The sequence below is a fragment of the Amyelois transitella genome, chromosome 5 (genome assembly GCF_032362555.1).
Source record: "Amyelois transitella isolate CPQ chromosome 5, ilAmyTran1.1, whole genome shotgun sequence".
NCBI lineage: Eukaryota > Metazoa > Arthropoda > Insecta > Lepidoptera > Pyralidae > Amyelois > Amyelois transitella.
This window is the reverse complement of record NC_083508.1, coordinates 8411608-8429580: the sequence shown is the minus strand read 5'-3', so window position 1 is coordinate 8429580 and position 17973 is coordinate 8411608. Positions and strand designations below refer to the sequence as shown.

At 34.6% G+C, this 17973-nt stretch overlaps 2 protein-coding genes across 6 annotated transcripts in view; one reads left to right on the top strand and one right to left on the bottom strand.

Annotated features, from left to right (window-relative positions):
• Positions 1 to 14468, top strand: part of LOC132901784 (piggyBac transposable element-derived protein 3-like) — a 138255-nt gene extending 123787 nt beyond the window's left edge. Inside the window, exon 2 of the mRNA XM_060944333.1 lies at positions 11874 to 14468. Within this exon, the coding sequence (XP_060800316.1) occupies positions 12316 to 14232 (1917 nt within the window). The 5' untranslated portion in view covers positions 11874 to 12315 and the 3' untranslated portion in view covers positions 14233 to 14468. The remainder of the gene's footprint in view (positions 1 to 11873) is intronic.
• The window catches only part of LOC106131844 (RNA-binding protein Musashi homolog Rbp6), a 476408-nt gene that overhangs the window by 365820 nt on the left and 92615 nt on the right, over positions 1 to 17973 (bottom strand). The gene's annotated exons all lie outside the window — the stretch shown is intronic.

Genomic DNA, 17973 nt, shown 5'->3' with positions numbered 1-17973 from the left:
TATGGATATGTCACTACCATCATCTATTAAGTTCCCATGCAAGGGTTGTGAAGGTTGGGAGTCGCTTTGTGTAAAAGTCTGACTTAGCCAATACAGGTTTACAATACCCCGAGTATATCCTATAAAGGTAAAAATGCCATCGGGATTAACGGCACGATAATGATGACAGCTTAAATAACGAAATTAGTCAACGCAGACTATGATTTCTTGAATTCTTTGGCAAAAGGTCAAAATTTGCGCAATAAAAAACGCGAGAATTCTCTTCTAATTAAAAATTTCCCAAATTTTTCAATTTGTAGGTAATTTCATTTTCATGCATGCTTGCATGAAGAGAGTAATGATTGTGGGTGAAGCAAATGAAGTATGCAGGGATCGTGGCAAGTGGAAAGAGGTAGTCTCTGCCTACCCCTCCGGGAAAGAGGCGTGATTTTATGTATGTATGTATGTTCATTTTCATTCATTGTTTCTACAATTTTCATGAAACCTAAAGGCTTTCTACCTGCCTGCGGCCATCCTCAACTCATTGTGATAATAACTATCGAGATGCAAGTAATAGTTAATCAAACGAGACCAAGCATTCTAAATTAATATCTGCTTTTAAATGCACATTATCTGCAGTGGCCGATCTGTAATATATTTAATTTACGAATGCTCGTTCACGTGCAGCAGAAACTTATTTATTCATCGGATGATACACGTATCAGTTCAATACATAGTATAAAACAAAGCTTTTGATATTTATGATCATCTGAAGCCTCCAATGAATATTATTTCTAATATTACTTTTAAAGTATGAAATCCTTAGAAAAATATCTTTAGAAGTTAAAAAAAACGTGAGCCTTATACTAAAAACGTGAGTTAATAATATTTTGTATTCATTGTAACAATATAAGAATAAAACGGTGTATATGTACATCACGTTATATAATTATGAAAATCTCGAAAATTGTTTATTATATTATTTTTCATATTAAAAGACGAACAGTAATACCATACCCGCCACAAATTGTGCTATTTGCCTCGAAATCACTATTTTGATAGAACAATACAACTAAAAGTTTGAGGTTGTCTAATTGTTATTGTTATTGCTAAGAGAGTACAGGACCTTTACTGTAATGGGGGAGACTTAGTCTGAACATCGTAAGAACACTGGGTACGTTATACTTAGTTACTATTTATGTTTTTAGGGATTATTAAAAGCGTCTTTCTAAGAAAAACGTAATGATAAGTAGTAAGTTAGGCCAGTTTGTAAAATATTCCTCCATTATTTGTAGGACTCCGAAGGCGTATGGGTCAAAATTTTAATTTTAGCATTACACAAAACCAACGTTATGCTGATGGGAGATTCTGCTCAGCAGTGGAAAATATAGTTTAAGAAAATTCATATCAACAATCAGTCAAAACTACGGAATAGGTATCACTGACGTAGGTCAATTAGGGTGTCACTGCTTATAAGTTATAAAGTATTTTCGGAAACCCTTACACGATGTAAGTCCACAGACAAAAACTTAGTTATTCTTAATTTGATAAATACAAAACGCAATTTATATTCAACCCGAGGAGCGTATTATTTCTATAAGAAATCAAGTATTCACGAAAATGTAACATAATTTTGTGCGTACAATACACAAAGTCTGAAATATTTGCACAAATGTGAAACAATAAGCGCTATCGCCACAATAAGCGAAGCCAAGAACTCAAAGTTGCGGGAATTTATTTCATTCTTATGGTACTATTATGCCGTTCTCAGCAACACAACATAAATAATAAGGCAGGCCGTTATAGGGTCATTACTGTGAGAACGGCTAGTGACGGTAAGTCCCTCCCTACAATCTTCATTGTACTTTACGTACGTATCTTTCAAGATACAGAGGTCAAGATTGTTTACTCACGTGTTACGAGATAGGTGTTAAATATTTTTATTCTATTAGTTCATAAAATTTTGCGTAACTTTTATTCAACTATGTCAATGTTTGTAATAACATGATCTGATTGATTAGCCACAAATGCAACCTATTGTAAAAGAACCGATAGCAGGACTGACGCAGTATCACTTCCCACTTAAAATTTGTCAATATACATACACCTTAAAGTTCACAAAACTTAAGTCTTCACAGTAAATGTCCAGTATAATATCCATAGGTAAATACATCCGTAAGTCTTAGGCAGGCTGCGACGGCAGTATCTGAAGTCTTTGCTTGCGCCATTGAGGTCGAGATGAAAGCGGGGTCATTACCTGAAACAAAGAACGAAAGCTTCTCAAACTGCGCATAAATCGTACCATGTTTACATACATGGCAGCTTCCTAGAACGCCGCCAAAGAAAAACGCAGCCTAGTTTGACGAGAAACTGCGTTGAATGAAACCTTTTCTACACTTTAAATACATTTATATGTTTTAAAGCCATCGGCATCAAAGCGATGTAAATAATACTTGAATTCTATTTTACTTTTAAGCATTGGTGGCTTAGCCGCGCTCCAATAGTTTTTCCCTCTATTTTGAAATTTAAATCCGTATACGGCTTTTGGTTCAAACGAATGTTTATAAAAACGGATTTATTTTGGAACTAGCTTTTGTGCAGCACGAAATTTTTGGGTTTTTCAAGACAACTGACAGAATTCAACATATTTGAATTTTTCTTGACTAAAATTTTATTTAGGTATGTCAAATTTCACAAAAGACTATGAACAATATTAATTCTCAAGAGTCAATCCCTGGTTCCATCTATGACCACGATCTAGACGAGGGTATGCTTGGTAGGTGGTTAAATACGAAACGATTTCCGCCTGATTTGAAACCACGGCTATGAATATCGAATTAATTGCACATTCGTATATTATCTTAGGTTAACGTATTAAATTTTATGTTCCAGACATGAATAACTGGAACAATAAGCTGGCTAACTATCAATTTGGTGGTGGCATCTGTTGATACAACGCTAACAATTGAATGCCGCTGTAAATCAGGCAGATAGCAAGGACCGGCTGACCCTTTTGTCACAAAACATGGAGAGTATAAATCTATGCATCATTTCGTTGTTCTCCAGTGTAAATACTTTCCGCAGTTAAAAATAGCTTTAAAAGTCCAAATACATAGCAGACATGCTGGTGACCTGATTCCAACCAGTTGTAATATTTTTTCATTTGTCTCATAGCGATTCTGTGTAAGTATTACGTACATGAAGATATACTATATTTTACAAGATAGAAGATACACTTCATATAAATACGTGACTTATTCAACCCAAGATCATAGTTAAAAGGCACACTCCGGGCTCATCTCCAGAGAGGCAAGGATTAACGCCAGGAAGAAAAAAAAGTACACATAGCTCTGATTTCTCTCTACTTTGTGTCCATGTAAATAGCTGGCCCCGCCCACTGTCTTAGCTCTGTACAAGTTCAACTGTTGCAACATTGTAGAAGCCAGATATTCTGGTCTTTTATTTTAGTCCCAGAAGCTCACTCGTGCACTATAGTATTTTTATGCTTCAGAATCAAAATGATAAATCGACTTTTACATATTGAATGTAAACTTTATTAACATCTATAATAATTTTTATACTTGCTCTGATACATTCATTTTAGCTGTTTCCAAAGTTTCTTTATGTCATGGGATTTATACTTAACCATGTGTATTGTATAAAATATAAATACAGTTGCTGTCTGCAACTCTTATTCTTAAATCATTATTTCATGAAAAAGAGTGTTATAAAATAAGTAAGGATATCCAACTACTGATGATAGAATAGGGCCTCTGAAGAATAGTTACGGAAAAAGCTTTTATCAACTTTACTAAAATAAACCTCAAATTTTTACTATCATCATATTATTCGGCAATAATACTTAACGACGAAGCCGAAATCTATCGCTCTTTCTTACCTTCAATAGAAGAAGGCCTTCATCCAATGCATTTCAGTTTTGAACCTTAAAGCTAAAAGAATAAGAGCATCAATAGTAGAAAATTGCTGGAAAGCTATCGCACATCGTATAAGGCGTTATTGAGACACATGCCTTGGACTTTCTTGGCCATTCTGATTTACAGCGCCCGAGGGGCAATTGAGAGTTTTAATGTCTGTTGATTTCAAAATGATAAGACCTTATTACCTGGCCAATAAACTTTAATTACTTTTACTCGGTGCTGGTGGTGTTCAAGATACTTACGCCACTGAATCGTACTTACAAACTTCAAGCTGATTTTTGAGTCTATGGATTGTTTTCAAAAATCAAAGTTGATTATTTTCATCATCACCGAACCGAAAGTATCGTTCTTTCTTCCTTTCGCATCAATTTCTCAGATATTCGTCATCCGTTATTAAACTATCCTTTGAAAGTTTTATAACTATTACATCCATCCACTATTACAACTAGTACATCATCCAGTTATTTTATCACAGAATTGCCTACTGTTTAAATTAGATACCTTATTTTACATCTATAGAGTAAGTAAAAAAAATAACAGCAAAAGTAAAAAATACATGATGTAGGTAACTTTAAGTAAATTCATTTTAAATTGAAGATTTAAAGAAAAAATTTGAAAGGAAAATTAATCCCGTTAAAGGATTATTTTTATGTCAGATAAAACCAATTAAAAAATTACAGAGTTTTATGATGAATGACAAAAAGTTCATAGGAATAATTAATAATAAAGAATAAATAGTTAATTAAACACAAGTCATTAGATAATATCAGCTGGGCCACCCAGTTCTAAAAACTCTGAAAATTTAAGGTGACGCACCTGCGACCGCAAATCATAAGATGATAGGCACGCCGCATTAACCTCGACGGTTTCATGATTTTAACCTAATTTAAAATAAGAGATGTCTGTCCAGAAAAGATTAATGCTAAATTTTTAAATATATTTAGCATAAATGTACTGAAGTCTTTTAAACAGCTGGACGCAGATTTGTAATTTAAAATGTTTTTTTTTTTACCGTTTCAATAATAAGAAGACAAGTAATGGTAGACTGTTACATAATGCTATTAGCATCAAGTCCATTACAACTTGTAATTGTCACAATAAAGTAAAATAATACTATCTACAGTGCAATTCGTACCTTTCGCCACGAAGTACATTTCGATGTCTTCTTAAACTGGTAAATCTATTCAATAAAATTATTTGTTTTTATTAAAAATTCTTTAATAAAATGATACCTTTTGTGGTTTTATTTGTATAGGTTATTTATTTATAAATACAATAGTTCTTCAACGCCTGCGGTTTGAAAATAATTACACTTCTACATTCTTCATTTAACTCTTTGTCATATAAATTGTGATCCACTTACTATAAAATACAAACGCCTGGACGTGGTTTATCTGAAGTCTGTGATCCTTCTAAGACTTTATAGTAACATCTTACATGTACAGTCAGCTACAAAACTCCCAGCATAAGAAGGTTTTCAGTTTCCACCCGCTTATATGTTCAGTATCGTTTTCTGAGACTGGATGTGTAACTAACTTCTCGTGGGTAACTATACCCAGCAAGATTCTATCTAATGCTTAATTAATGTGACGTATGAAACAAGACGCGACTACAGTTGGTTGGGCACACGCCAGCTTGCTCTTTTTGCTCGCTGTGTCTTTGTTTCACAATGTATTAGTATGTGTAGATATAATGCATTCTCTATAAGAGCTAGACAGTGCATGCGACGAAGGGAATGGCTACAAATCAGCATCCACTTTGTTCTTTCACGGTCGTGTATTTCTCTGGCGAGAGAATAATATTGATCTATATTTAAAGCGATTACTGTCTTCATCCCATTGTTCGTATTTGCTCTCTCCGCTGACATTTTAGTTAAGAATAGATCTGGTTGTGTGCATTGTTAAGATATTCTTCACGGTAAATGTACAACTAATCAGCGGATAATTGCACAACTTACGCTTTTGTTGCAAGAACAGTTTTAGTCTTTAGGATTATAATTTATTTCGTACACTTTTGTGCTTTAAATCAACACATTTTCATAAATTTTTAAAGGATAGGATTCTAGGACTCTAGGATCATTTTTTATTAATATTAAACATGGATCATTATTATAAATTACATATTTTCACTAAACTTAAACAAATAAACTAATAATTGATATTATTTAATATTAAGCGTATCAGCCGAAAGTATCTGTATTTCAAGAATGCTGGCTCTGTCTACCCTGCAAGGGATACAGACGTGATTATATGAATGAATGAAAAAAATATACATTTTTAATATACATTGTTCGTCTAGATCGATGTTTCAAGACAATAACAGAATTAATAAGATTAATCTATGACAAGGTTGAGTTAATATAGTCGCTCTAGATTAAAATTATATTTCCCATAGGAGACATAAATTATATTCAAAATGAATGAGATAGTTTTTTAAATTAATCTTGTGCTGGAAATTTTTATTTAGCAAAATTTATACAAGACATTGTCTCTTTTCGATTCACTATATTCTTCTCAAAAAACGGCATTTTAACTGTTTAGCGAATCGAATTTATGGTGCCTTGCTTTATTTGATCCACACATTGTAGTTTTCAATCACGCTCTACTCAAGACCTTTTCCATAGCTCATGATTCAAGGTGTGGAGAAAGGAATGGAATTAAATTGAAGTCTGAAAAGGGCTGTACAATAGACGTCTTTGGAAAGAGGCCTCTGGATTCTGAATGAGAACTACATAGGCTTAACAATGCCGATGTGATATACAAATCATATAAAACATCAACAATGACATAGAGCATAAAATTGCATAAGTTAAGGATAAAAATATCCATTGAGGGCCTACATTAAACTATTCAATAAGCTCTTTTATGAAGAAAGACAATAACTATAGAGCAACACAAATTCAAACCAATTTTTATGTATCTGTAAATTAATCGTTTTAAATTAGCGATATTATTCTATCATTATTGGGTAAAACAAAATTCGCAAAGCACCATCAACATTTTTGATGATGGCAACATACGTAGCAAATCTCTACCTAACACAAAATTGATACTTCAAAATGTAAACTTGAAAAGGCAACAATAAAAAAAAAGATCTTATACCTCTGCGCTCACTGTGACGTGTACTAATAAGAAACATATAGGACTCCATCGCGTTCACATGGATGTCGTAAAAGGTGACCAGAGATTGGGATTCTTCTTATAGGTGATGGGCTAACATCCTGTCTGTCTATTTGAATCTCTATTCTACCATTGAGAGATGAAAATTTTAGGTTTATCCTGAATCCATTGAAGAAGGAAAAAAGGCAGATGTAGTTTGGCTTGAAAAGAAAGTGTAGCATCGAAATGCAGGCATTTTTTTTGATTGGAGATAATCTATGCATATTGCATATATGATCTTCATAAGTGAGAGTGTGGGCGTGACACGTGTATTAAACAGTGGGCATAATATTGGTGCTTTATTTTGCCGTATAGTATAACTCTGTCCATCTTTTTTCTACGTCTATGCCTGAAACACTCTGCCTTTATTATTAAATTATAGTTTTTGGTTAAAACAATTACTTTAATATTTTCATCGGCCTCAGAAGATACATACAGAAACAAATAAAAATCCGACATGAATATACCATTACCAAGCTAAAAGAGAAAACTAAAAGCTAAGAACGTTTGAGTACAACGTTTTCAGAAAACCGTATAGCTTGGTTCACTTCCGCATGGCGCTCCACTGCTCCAATCACGGCCCGCACGCTTTCTGAAAAGATTCTTTAAAACAGCTCACTCTAGGTACTTCTTACTATGTTCCCACGAATGAAACCCGGCGAATTGGAAACTGTGACAATAAACGTTGAAACTTTCTTCCGTGTTATCCTTTATAACCAATTCAGTGGGAGAGTAATCTAAGCCGGATGAATTTTTTGTACCTTAACTTTAGTTATAGTAGAACTATAAGTATAAATTTTTCATTTAACATGTTACATTTCAAATAATACATCATTATTATATCAAGGTCAAATAATCACTCTTTTGGGTCCGTTATAATACTTGCCTAACCATGGTGCAACTCATAAGACTATTAGGATAGACTGTATAAATCTTTTCACAACAAAATTTCTGTATTAAATATTTCCAAATTAAGTCTTATCATTAAATTACCACCACTGTTTGCATTTTTCCTATTTAACATTTCCTTGTTCGGAACTTCCTTACCATATTGAAATATCAATTGATAAATTCATTTACCCAAGATTTCAGTTTGAGCGTTTCAAAACAACCTTTGGTTAATTAAAGCAGCGCCGTTTGGTGAAAATTAAATAGGGCCCAACAAATTGCATTTATAACGTGGCTATACCGCTTTGTGCCTGTGCCTGCAATGCTTTGTAAGCTTCACTTTGGTATGGTAACTTTTGGAACTAACACTTCGACGTCGCGCGCAAATTAATATGACTTGTAACGTAAAACAGAGAGGACGGAGAAGTAAACGCGTCTCTGAATTTTTAGAGTCGTCCGTTTTTGTAGTTGACTTTAGTTAATAAAAGGTTTGTAATGAAAATAGAATGGACCAGCAAAAGGTTTTTAAAAGTCACTTGCAGTTGGAGTACTTTTATTTAATATGTGAATATCATAATTAACAAAATATATGTAAAAACAATCACCTTTTATCCAAAAACAACTGGAACCTTATTTAAAAAAAATTACGGAAGTCAAATTTCTAATATATATTACGTATCTTTTTTAAACTGACACACAGCATCTTGATTTCTGTGGTCTTTTTAATTTTGTGTGTGAGTTTCAGTGTCGATAGTAGTGTACGTTTAGTTTGAAGTGTTATGTGTTGGGAATTATTAGGTTTTGTGTACAATTTAGTGTTATAGTAACAGGTTCTTGAGTGTTTATGAACTTGTATAATATTTTTTAGTTGGATGACCTTGTGGTTTTATATCCCTGACAGTTAGTAGTGATGACAACATCGCTCGATAGTCAAATGATTACGAGAAAGGAACGTGGAAAATAAAGTCATTTAATCCTACTGCGTCCATGTTCAGCGACTCTTTTCTGACGTATTTATATTAGTTTGATTACTAGTCGATCGTCTTATTCTGAGGAAACATATCTCAGGAAACCTGCACATTCAGGCTTCTGAATGTGTGATCCGAAGCGATAAGCATGCCATACTACCAGCAGGATCGTGGACAAGCCTGGACCTTCCAGAAGAGAGAGAGATTGACATTACATCCTTCCAGCGAAATTGGGAATAAGCTGGAAAGATGTAAAGTCTCGATTAAAATTGATTTATAACCCATTATTTTGAGGAAAATATCTTTAACTAGACCTCTTTCATTTCTCAAATCAAACTAGAATTTATGAGTACACTCAAAACTTTATATTAAACGAACGTGACAGTTATAAGTAAAACCAATTGAGCGTCGACAAAATGTATTCAATTTATTTGAACAAATTCAGCGAATATTTATGACGAGGACAGCAAAACAAATGTGCCACAAACAGCTGAAAGAGCTGACAAAACGCATGTTCAATTACGATGTCCAATTAGCCTGAATACTCTTTTAACTCAGCAGCGTAGCGTTTGGTCTGTTAAATTGGCCATTTCAGGAAAATATAGAAGTCTACGTTTTAACGATTTTGTGTTTAAAATTAGTTCCCATATTAAGATATGAAAGAATGATGACAGTGAAGTCAACCATATTTCAATATGGGTTAGGTTTACGTGCAAAGGTTGCATAGGGCATTTCGTATAAAAATCTGATTTCTAAAACCAAAATTGTGGTCTTGCTCTTTTCCAAACAGGTGAGGTGAGGACGCATCACAAACTAATACCAGGAGGTCGACGATAAATATAGTAATAAATTAAGATAAAGTACTCACGTTGACTTAACTGTTTATTCAAGAAGCTATGTTATCTGCTTAAAATAAATGATGAAACGTAGAACTGAAGAAAAGCTACACGCGCAAACGGTACACGATTTAAATCCGTTTGGCTAAGTAATAGAAAATAACTTTTTTATTAATTTCTTCACGTCTTTACGGTAATTAATATAGGGATATCTTTAAAGTTGCTTGGGAATTTAGTGCAATAGATATGCAGTGTCTGCAATAGCAATAAGAGCTCACTTATTGCTAGAACAAAATGAATAGAACAAGTGGATAGCTCGTCGAAGCGTAATATGTACTTGACAAACACAGTCAGCGCTGTGGAGCCAATTCTCCAAATGTTGTATATTCTATGCAGTACATAAACAGAGTTATTTTTGCCAACGGTGTCAATAAATGTCTGAACTTTGGCCTAAATAAAAGTGCTGTAAATGTTTGTTTAATACATGCATAGTTCGAGCACTGATTCAATGTGTTTGTAAAGATAGTTCATGGTGTAGAAATATTTTATTATATCTTTCTTTTTCTCATTATTTTATTCCTCGTTAATTCTTAATCACAAATAACTTTAATGCCTGTGCAAATAAATATTTTTCTTGAAATCGAGCAAGCAAGCAAATTAACATTTATTTGCAGAAAATACAATCGAGTATATATTTCGTATTACATACTCGTACTATGGGTGGAACGAGATTCTATCTCGAACTACCAAGTCGCAATGATAGATATCATTGTGGTGCATAGTTTGGGAGTCGCACCTGTCTTGTGATTAATTTGAAAAGTGATGACTAGTTTATTTTGATAAATACACCGGTATGAAATTGAAAATATAATGTTTGATGTTTATGAGATACGTGAAGGATAGTTACAGCATCTCATGTTAATGGAGTTAGTTATTTAGAAATGTTATATTGCAATTTTTTCATCATGATTTTTTTAAACATTACTTTTTACAGCTTTAAAAATAAAATTTTCCTGGTTCTATTTTTTCTTTCTTTCCTTCACAAAATGTGAAAATCAATATTACTCTCAGTGTTGAATCGGTACTTTTAAACGCATTTCGATGACGGGGAAGATACGGAAATAATTAGAGCCGCTTTATCCAAGCAGATCGCATTCAAACCGCATAATGAATGAATCGTCACGATGCGCCGACTCGAAGAATAATGTCATGCCCTCATGACTTTCTGCTGTTTTTATATAATTCTATTTTTTTTCTTCCTTTTTTTATATGTGTAAAAATGAAAATATGCATAGATTCTTATTATCTTCAAGTCTTCCTTCCTATTAAGTTCTGCAACTTTTTAGGCAAATGTACTAGATAACGTTCTATTTCGCTTCTCTGGATAAAGGCCCGGGAATTATTATGTATATGACTGCCATCTAGCGATAATATTTGACATCGATAAGATTTTTACTTGGCGTAGTAAAAAGCTACGGCGAAACTTAGTTTGAAAATAAAAGTTTAGGTTTTTAAGGTTTAGGTACATATATATAGATATAGATTACAAAAAGAAACTACAAAGAAAAGATAAGGGCAAAAACAGCCAGGCATCGCAAGTAGACTGTAAAAATTTTGACAACTATATAACACCACATATCGTTTGCAAACTTACTTGCGAATACAATCGGAAATATGCTTAGATCAGAGAAAGAGTGTGAATGATTTTGCGGATATGAATGCCAGTTTCGCATGAATATTAAATTGCATAAACTGAAAAAAAACAAGCGTTTATACCAATGCGCGGCTATAGAAAGTCAATAAATAAACGGCAACATTTGTTTTTACATCCGAATACTCTAGCTGGCATTTGCCAAAACAAAACGAAACGTCATAAATATCGCAAAACCGCAGCGGATAGAATCGAATATGAGGGGAGTAAAAAAATATTAAAATTCACAATCCCAGCTATCGGTATCAAAGCACGTCCAATCAAATCGAGTCGTGACAATGAATTGGAATCTTTTCGAGCCGTGGACGAAGCTTAGTGTTGTAAAAAGCCTATTTCTTGTTTTTTTAAACAAGCTCTGATAAATGTTTTATGTAATGCCTTACACCAGATTCAAGTTTAACCCTACAGCGCATACAGTTCCACATCTGGTACAGATAAAATAAATAAGTCTACTGTTCGTTTAAAGATACGTAGCAACATTTATCGACCGACGGAATAATCTTTAAACACTTAGCAACGATTTAGTAATTGCAAATGTCACTAGATGGCGTTAGCTATCGAATAATGTTGTGATTCTTACAGAGTTTGAATGATCGATGCGAGTTCGTGTTTTACGTAAATTGAAAAATCTAAATAAAATAGTTTTTGTAAGATTTTGAAGCGGATAAAAATATATTTACATTAGAAACAGTGTATAATAAACGAAGGTAAGTAATATTTTTTTTTAATATTACTATTTTATGTAAAAATACCAACTTATTTAAATGTTCCAGATATGGTACACCATGCATTAATTCACTTCTAATATGTTGTTTCGGTTTGATTTCATTACAGATTATGGCGAAGAAGGTATTATCTGACGAGTATATTGAGCAGTATTTAAATATACCCTCAGGGAGTGAAGACGGTCTAGACTTTTCAAGTGCGGAAAGTGATGATGACATGGCGAGAATCAGGGAAAACTTGAACCAAATGAGTGCAGATAGTGACTCTGAAAATGATATTGAGCCTACCAGGTATGCACCATCATCTTCTACTAACTGTAGTACTACCCTCGCCGAAAACAACTCCTCCGCCGAAATAAATCCTCGACCCAACATTTCAAAGCCAAGTACGTCATCACGCCAAAGTAGAAGTTCTATCACTATGCCAGTTACCAGAAATCGGATTTCGGAAAGAAAGAAAAGAAATTTAATATGGAAAAAGAAATCTTTACAGGCTGAACATCCCCAATTTTCTGGACATACAGTTTTAGAATCGCCAATCACAACTTTCGATACTCCATTGCAATATTTTTCATATTTTTTTGATGATGACCTACTAAATCACATAGTTGAAGAAATGCATAAATTCAGCATACAAAAAGACCCATCTAAACCCTTCTGTATTACCACATACAATCTAAAAAAGTTTTTAGGTGTATGTTTGCTCATGAGCGTTGCTCCTTTGCCTAATACACGAATGTACTGGGAATCTGAGTTAGGTATACCTTTAGTAAGAGAGACTATGACCGTGAATCATTTTGAAAAGATAAGACAGTTCTTGCACTTCAACGACAACTCCTTACAAGTACCATCAGGCCACCCAGGACATGATCGCCTTCATAAAATAAGGCCATTACTAGAAACCCTAAAAAAGAAATGCCAGAATATACCTAAGAAGGAGACGTTATCAGTGGACGAACAGATGTGCGCAACAAAAGCTGCAAATTTCCTACGTCAATATCTTCCCAATAAACCGCACAAATGGGGATATAAGCTTCTCGTGCTTTGTGACGATAGAGGCATGGCATATGACTTCGAGATATACTCTGGAATGGAAAATAATTCTGACTTGAGATATGCTAATGAGCCTGACTTGGGTGCAAGTAGTAATATAGTAGTTCGCCTAGCACGAACTATTCCGAGATACCAACAATATAAATTATTTTTCGATAATTACTACACTTCAGCTGAACTTATTTCTTTCCTTTCGAAGCAAGGTATCCAGTCACTTGGAACGGTAAACAAAGGTCGACTGGGCAAAGATTTGAAAATCCCATCCCTGAAAGACTTGAAGAGTACTAAAACAGAACGAGGCCATTCAGAAGAATGGGTAGCTGATGTAGATGGCACGGAAGTTGGCACAGTGATGTGGTATGATAATAAGCCTGTAGTTTTGTCTTCATCTTTTGTAGGGCAACAGCCCATTGAAAAGGTTAGCCGGTATTGCAAGAAACAAAAAAAATACATTGAAGTGGATTGTCCTAAAATAGTAAAAATCTACAATCAGCATATGGGGGGAGTGGATTTGTTAGACTCCTTTCTTGGAAAATACAAAATAAGAATGCGTACTAGAAAATGGTATCTGCGTTTGTTTTACCATTTTCTAGACATTGCCACAATAAATAGCTGGCTTCTAAATAAGAGGGTGGGAGAACAGAAGAATGAGCCAAGTGCGATTAAATTAAAAGATTTCAAACTGGAAATCGCTAAAAGTCTTTGTATGTGTGGACCATCATTACAAAAAAAAAGAGGAAGACCGCCTTCTGCCACTGACGACGCGTTGGAGAAGAAGAAAAAAAGAAATGCAGCAATCCTTCCCCCTCGAGATGTCAGACTGGATAAATTTGATCATCTGCCTATATGGAACCAGAAAAGACAACGCTGTAAATATCCACAATGTAAAGGGAAAACTTATATATTTTGCGAAAAGTGTCGTGTTGAGTTGTGTTTGAACAAAGACAACAATTGTTTTTATAAATTTCATCAATAAGTAGAGTAACTGTAACTTGAAAACTAAATATATGATTATGTTCATTGTTCCTGATTATGAGCCAAATATTAGTGTTAATGCATACTGTACCACATATGGAACAGATTTAAAAAAATAAATATCTTCTTAAATAATATTTTTTTATTATTATTATTATCATTTATTATGTCTAGACGCTATATAGAACCACATATATTTTAATGACAACATTTAAAAAAATCATGCATTGTAGGGTTAAGTACTAACCGATGCTCTTACGATGAGGGTAAAATCGCAAGGAAACCTGCACTTTTAGACAACTAAATATAATTCCCCTGAAGATTCTCCATTATCCAATATAATTCCCCTGAAGAGGTTGCGGATGTCAGATGGTAGTCGCTTCGTGTAAAAACCTGACTCACCCAATCCAGGATCCAATACCATAGGTCAAGGATGCACCCTTGAGTCCTCCCCACTGGTGAGGATGTAACCGAGACTGTCACCAGGAGGAAGAAGGGTTGAAACTGCGTTTAAAGAATCATTTTATAAGAGTTAACTAAAATAGTCTCATAGGTTTGAGTCCGAAGCGTGGCACAGCACTACTAAAGCTTTCTAAACGACAACCTTATTAGCGTTCAATGTTGGCAGATTGGTGTTGAACACTTCAACACTGATATTTTTATTTAATTAACTTTTACCGCTTGCCACCGACAACAATACTGAGTAATTTACGCCCGGCTTCAGTTGCTTTTCATTTAATTTTTTTATAATTGTTTTAGAACTCGTTTTAATTATTTTTATAACTCAGTTATTTGTAAAAGTGTTGAAATTGTAAATTGAATTTTTGTACTCTTGAATACTTCCTGAATTGAGTATTCTATTTTGAATTCTTACGCTGATCTAGGTTCCTCTTTTTACGTTCATGACATTTTTCTATGACTATTTTCAAAATACCCATGTTACTGCCTGGATGGATAGCGGTTAAGTATAAGTTAAGTTTTATTAATCTGAAATTATAATTTACATTCTCGTTCTTAATCATCCTTTGAATTTGTGTGGACGTAAAATGTGATTCTAAAATTAATGTTAGATATATTAGGTGCGCAACTAAGTTCTCGCTGTTTATCGATAGATGGCTCTAAAAGTGAAGTGAAGCCATTTTTTACGCATCAAAGTATCATAGCGGTAGCTTAGACATTCAGTGAACAAGTGGTTTCAACAAAATCGTGATTCCATTGCGGCGTTATATTCTTTTATTTGAATGAACATGTCCGATTTTGTGCCGAAAAATGGTCATTTGCGGGAAGTGTTAGTTTTCTTATTTCATTCAAAGAAAACAGCAGCCAAAGCACATCTAGAGCTGAAAAAAGTTTACGGGAACGGAGTTATAAGTGAGACAACGTGCCGTGACTGGTTTCGTCGCTTCAAAGACGGTGATTTTGATGTTTAGGACAGTCCACGTGAAGGAAGGCCAAAAACTTTTGAAGACGCTGAATTGATGAAACTGCTCGACGAGGATGCATGTCAAATGCGACAAGAGCTTGCTTTAGCATTAGGAGTAACTCGCCAAGCCATTTCGAAGCAATTGCATACGTTGGGAATGATTCAAAAGCAAGGAACATGGGTTCCTTATGATTTGAAGCCAAGGGACGTCGAGCGTCGTTATTTCGCCTGCGAACAACTGCTCCAGAGGCAGAAAAGGAAAGGTTTTCTTCACCGAATCGTGACGGGCGATGAAAAGTGGATTCACTACAGCAATCCAAAGAAAAGGAAGTTGTGGGGACTGCCTGGTCATGCGTCCACGTCATTGGCTCGGCCGAATATACACGCTGCGAAGGTTATGCTGTGTATTTGTAGGGACCAGTTAGGCGTTATTTATTATGAATTGTTGAAACCAAGTGAAACTATCACTGGGGAACGATATCGAACTCAATTAATGCGATTGAGTCGAACACTACGCGAAAAACGGCCACAATACCAGCAAAGGCACGAAAAAGTTATTTTACTCCATGACAACGCTCGGCCTCATGATGCCAAACCTGTTAAAACCTACTTGGAAACGCTCAAATGGGACATCCTATCCCACCCGCCATATTCCCCAGATATCGCGCCTTCAGATTATTACTTGTTTCGATCGATGGCACATGGTCTCGCTGATCAGGAGTTCTGCTCACATGAAGAAATCAAAAAATGGCTTGATTCGTGGATAGAATCAAAAGACAAACAATTTTATCGTGAAGGTATTTGTGCTTTGTCAGAAAGATGGAAGAAAGTTGTGGCAAGCGATGGAAAAAATTTCGATAAGTTCGTATGTATATTTTTTTGTAGAATAAAATTTAACTTTTAAAGAAAAACAGCGAGAACTTAGTTGCGCACCACTATACATTTAACATTAAATTATTTTTGTCGGGTATATTGTTTACCTACCAACAAGGTTTAATATTCTCTTTCTCTCATTTTTGCGAGTTCCCAGTTGCACCTTCCGACAGTGTTTAAGAGACTGTGTCCCTTTTTTGATACTTTTCCCTCACTTTGTCTACAGCGTCTTCAGTTTTAAGACCATCAGCAAAAATATCACATCTTACGCAACATAAAAGTTGGTTTTCTGGACTGTCAAATGGTTCCCCAGTAGTCTGCAGGCTCTTACTATGTTCAAAGGCACGAAATACAGCAATGCAGCCACTTCTTTATTTTGTAATAATGTAGGTCATTACCTAAATAATTATTAAGAAAACAATAGAGAGAGAGAATTCGGAAAAAGGGTAAAACTTGCCGTTTCTGCATCATACAAAGGCACAGTCTAAGTTTAATTTACTCTTTAGAAAACTGTGAAAGATAAGACGTTAATAACTCTTCGTAAAATGTCACCAAAGTTCATAACAGATAAAAGTTCGGTCCCTTTTCTGAAATTTTAATAGAGATTTAATTTTCGCGAGTGCCCTAGCTGGCGCCGATAACAGAACTAGCAGTCTTGGGGTATGCATAGGGTCTCCTTGATATAAAATACTTTCGGATATAAAATGCCGTGTGGTTCCCGGCACCAGTACAAAAAAAGAATAGGACCACTCCATCTCTTTCCCATTGATGTCGTAAAAGGGATTCTTTTTTAGGCGATGGGCTAGCAACCTGTCACTATTTGAATCTCAATTCTTTCATTAAGCAAAATAGTTGAACGTGGCCTATCAGTCTTTTCAAGACTGTTGGCTCTGTCTACCCCACAAGGGATATAGACGTGACCATATGTATGTATAAAAACTAAAAATGCATAACATGCGCTTATACATCTAGTGCAAGTTTACATAGAGGTCTTGTAGCGATGAGAGAACATAGTGTGTGCCAGTAAGTACCAGCTACTTCACTTCGAGTGCAGATTGTAAAAGTCAATCAGGAGAAGGCTAATAAACTTGGAATCCTTTTCATGCGATGTGTTAGCATGGATCAAGAATCCAACGCGCCGACGAAGCCATAACACAATGTCAATGGAGATGTCAGGAAAAAACGGAATGTTCGCGTTTGCATACGTTAATAATCATGAAATGCGAAATTTTAGAAGTATTAACCTGTCACTATTTAAATCTCAATTTCGTCATCAAGCGATGAAATGTATGTATGTAAAAACATAAAATGATCATAATGAAATTTGTGCAAAACTTACTAAAACAGTTGAAAACAAAAATAACCGGATAAAGCGATAAATATTGAATGAATGTAATTTTTTTATCAAATGCATGTAACTAGAATACTGAATATAAAATTTCTTGA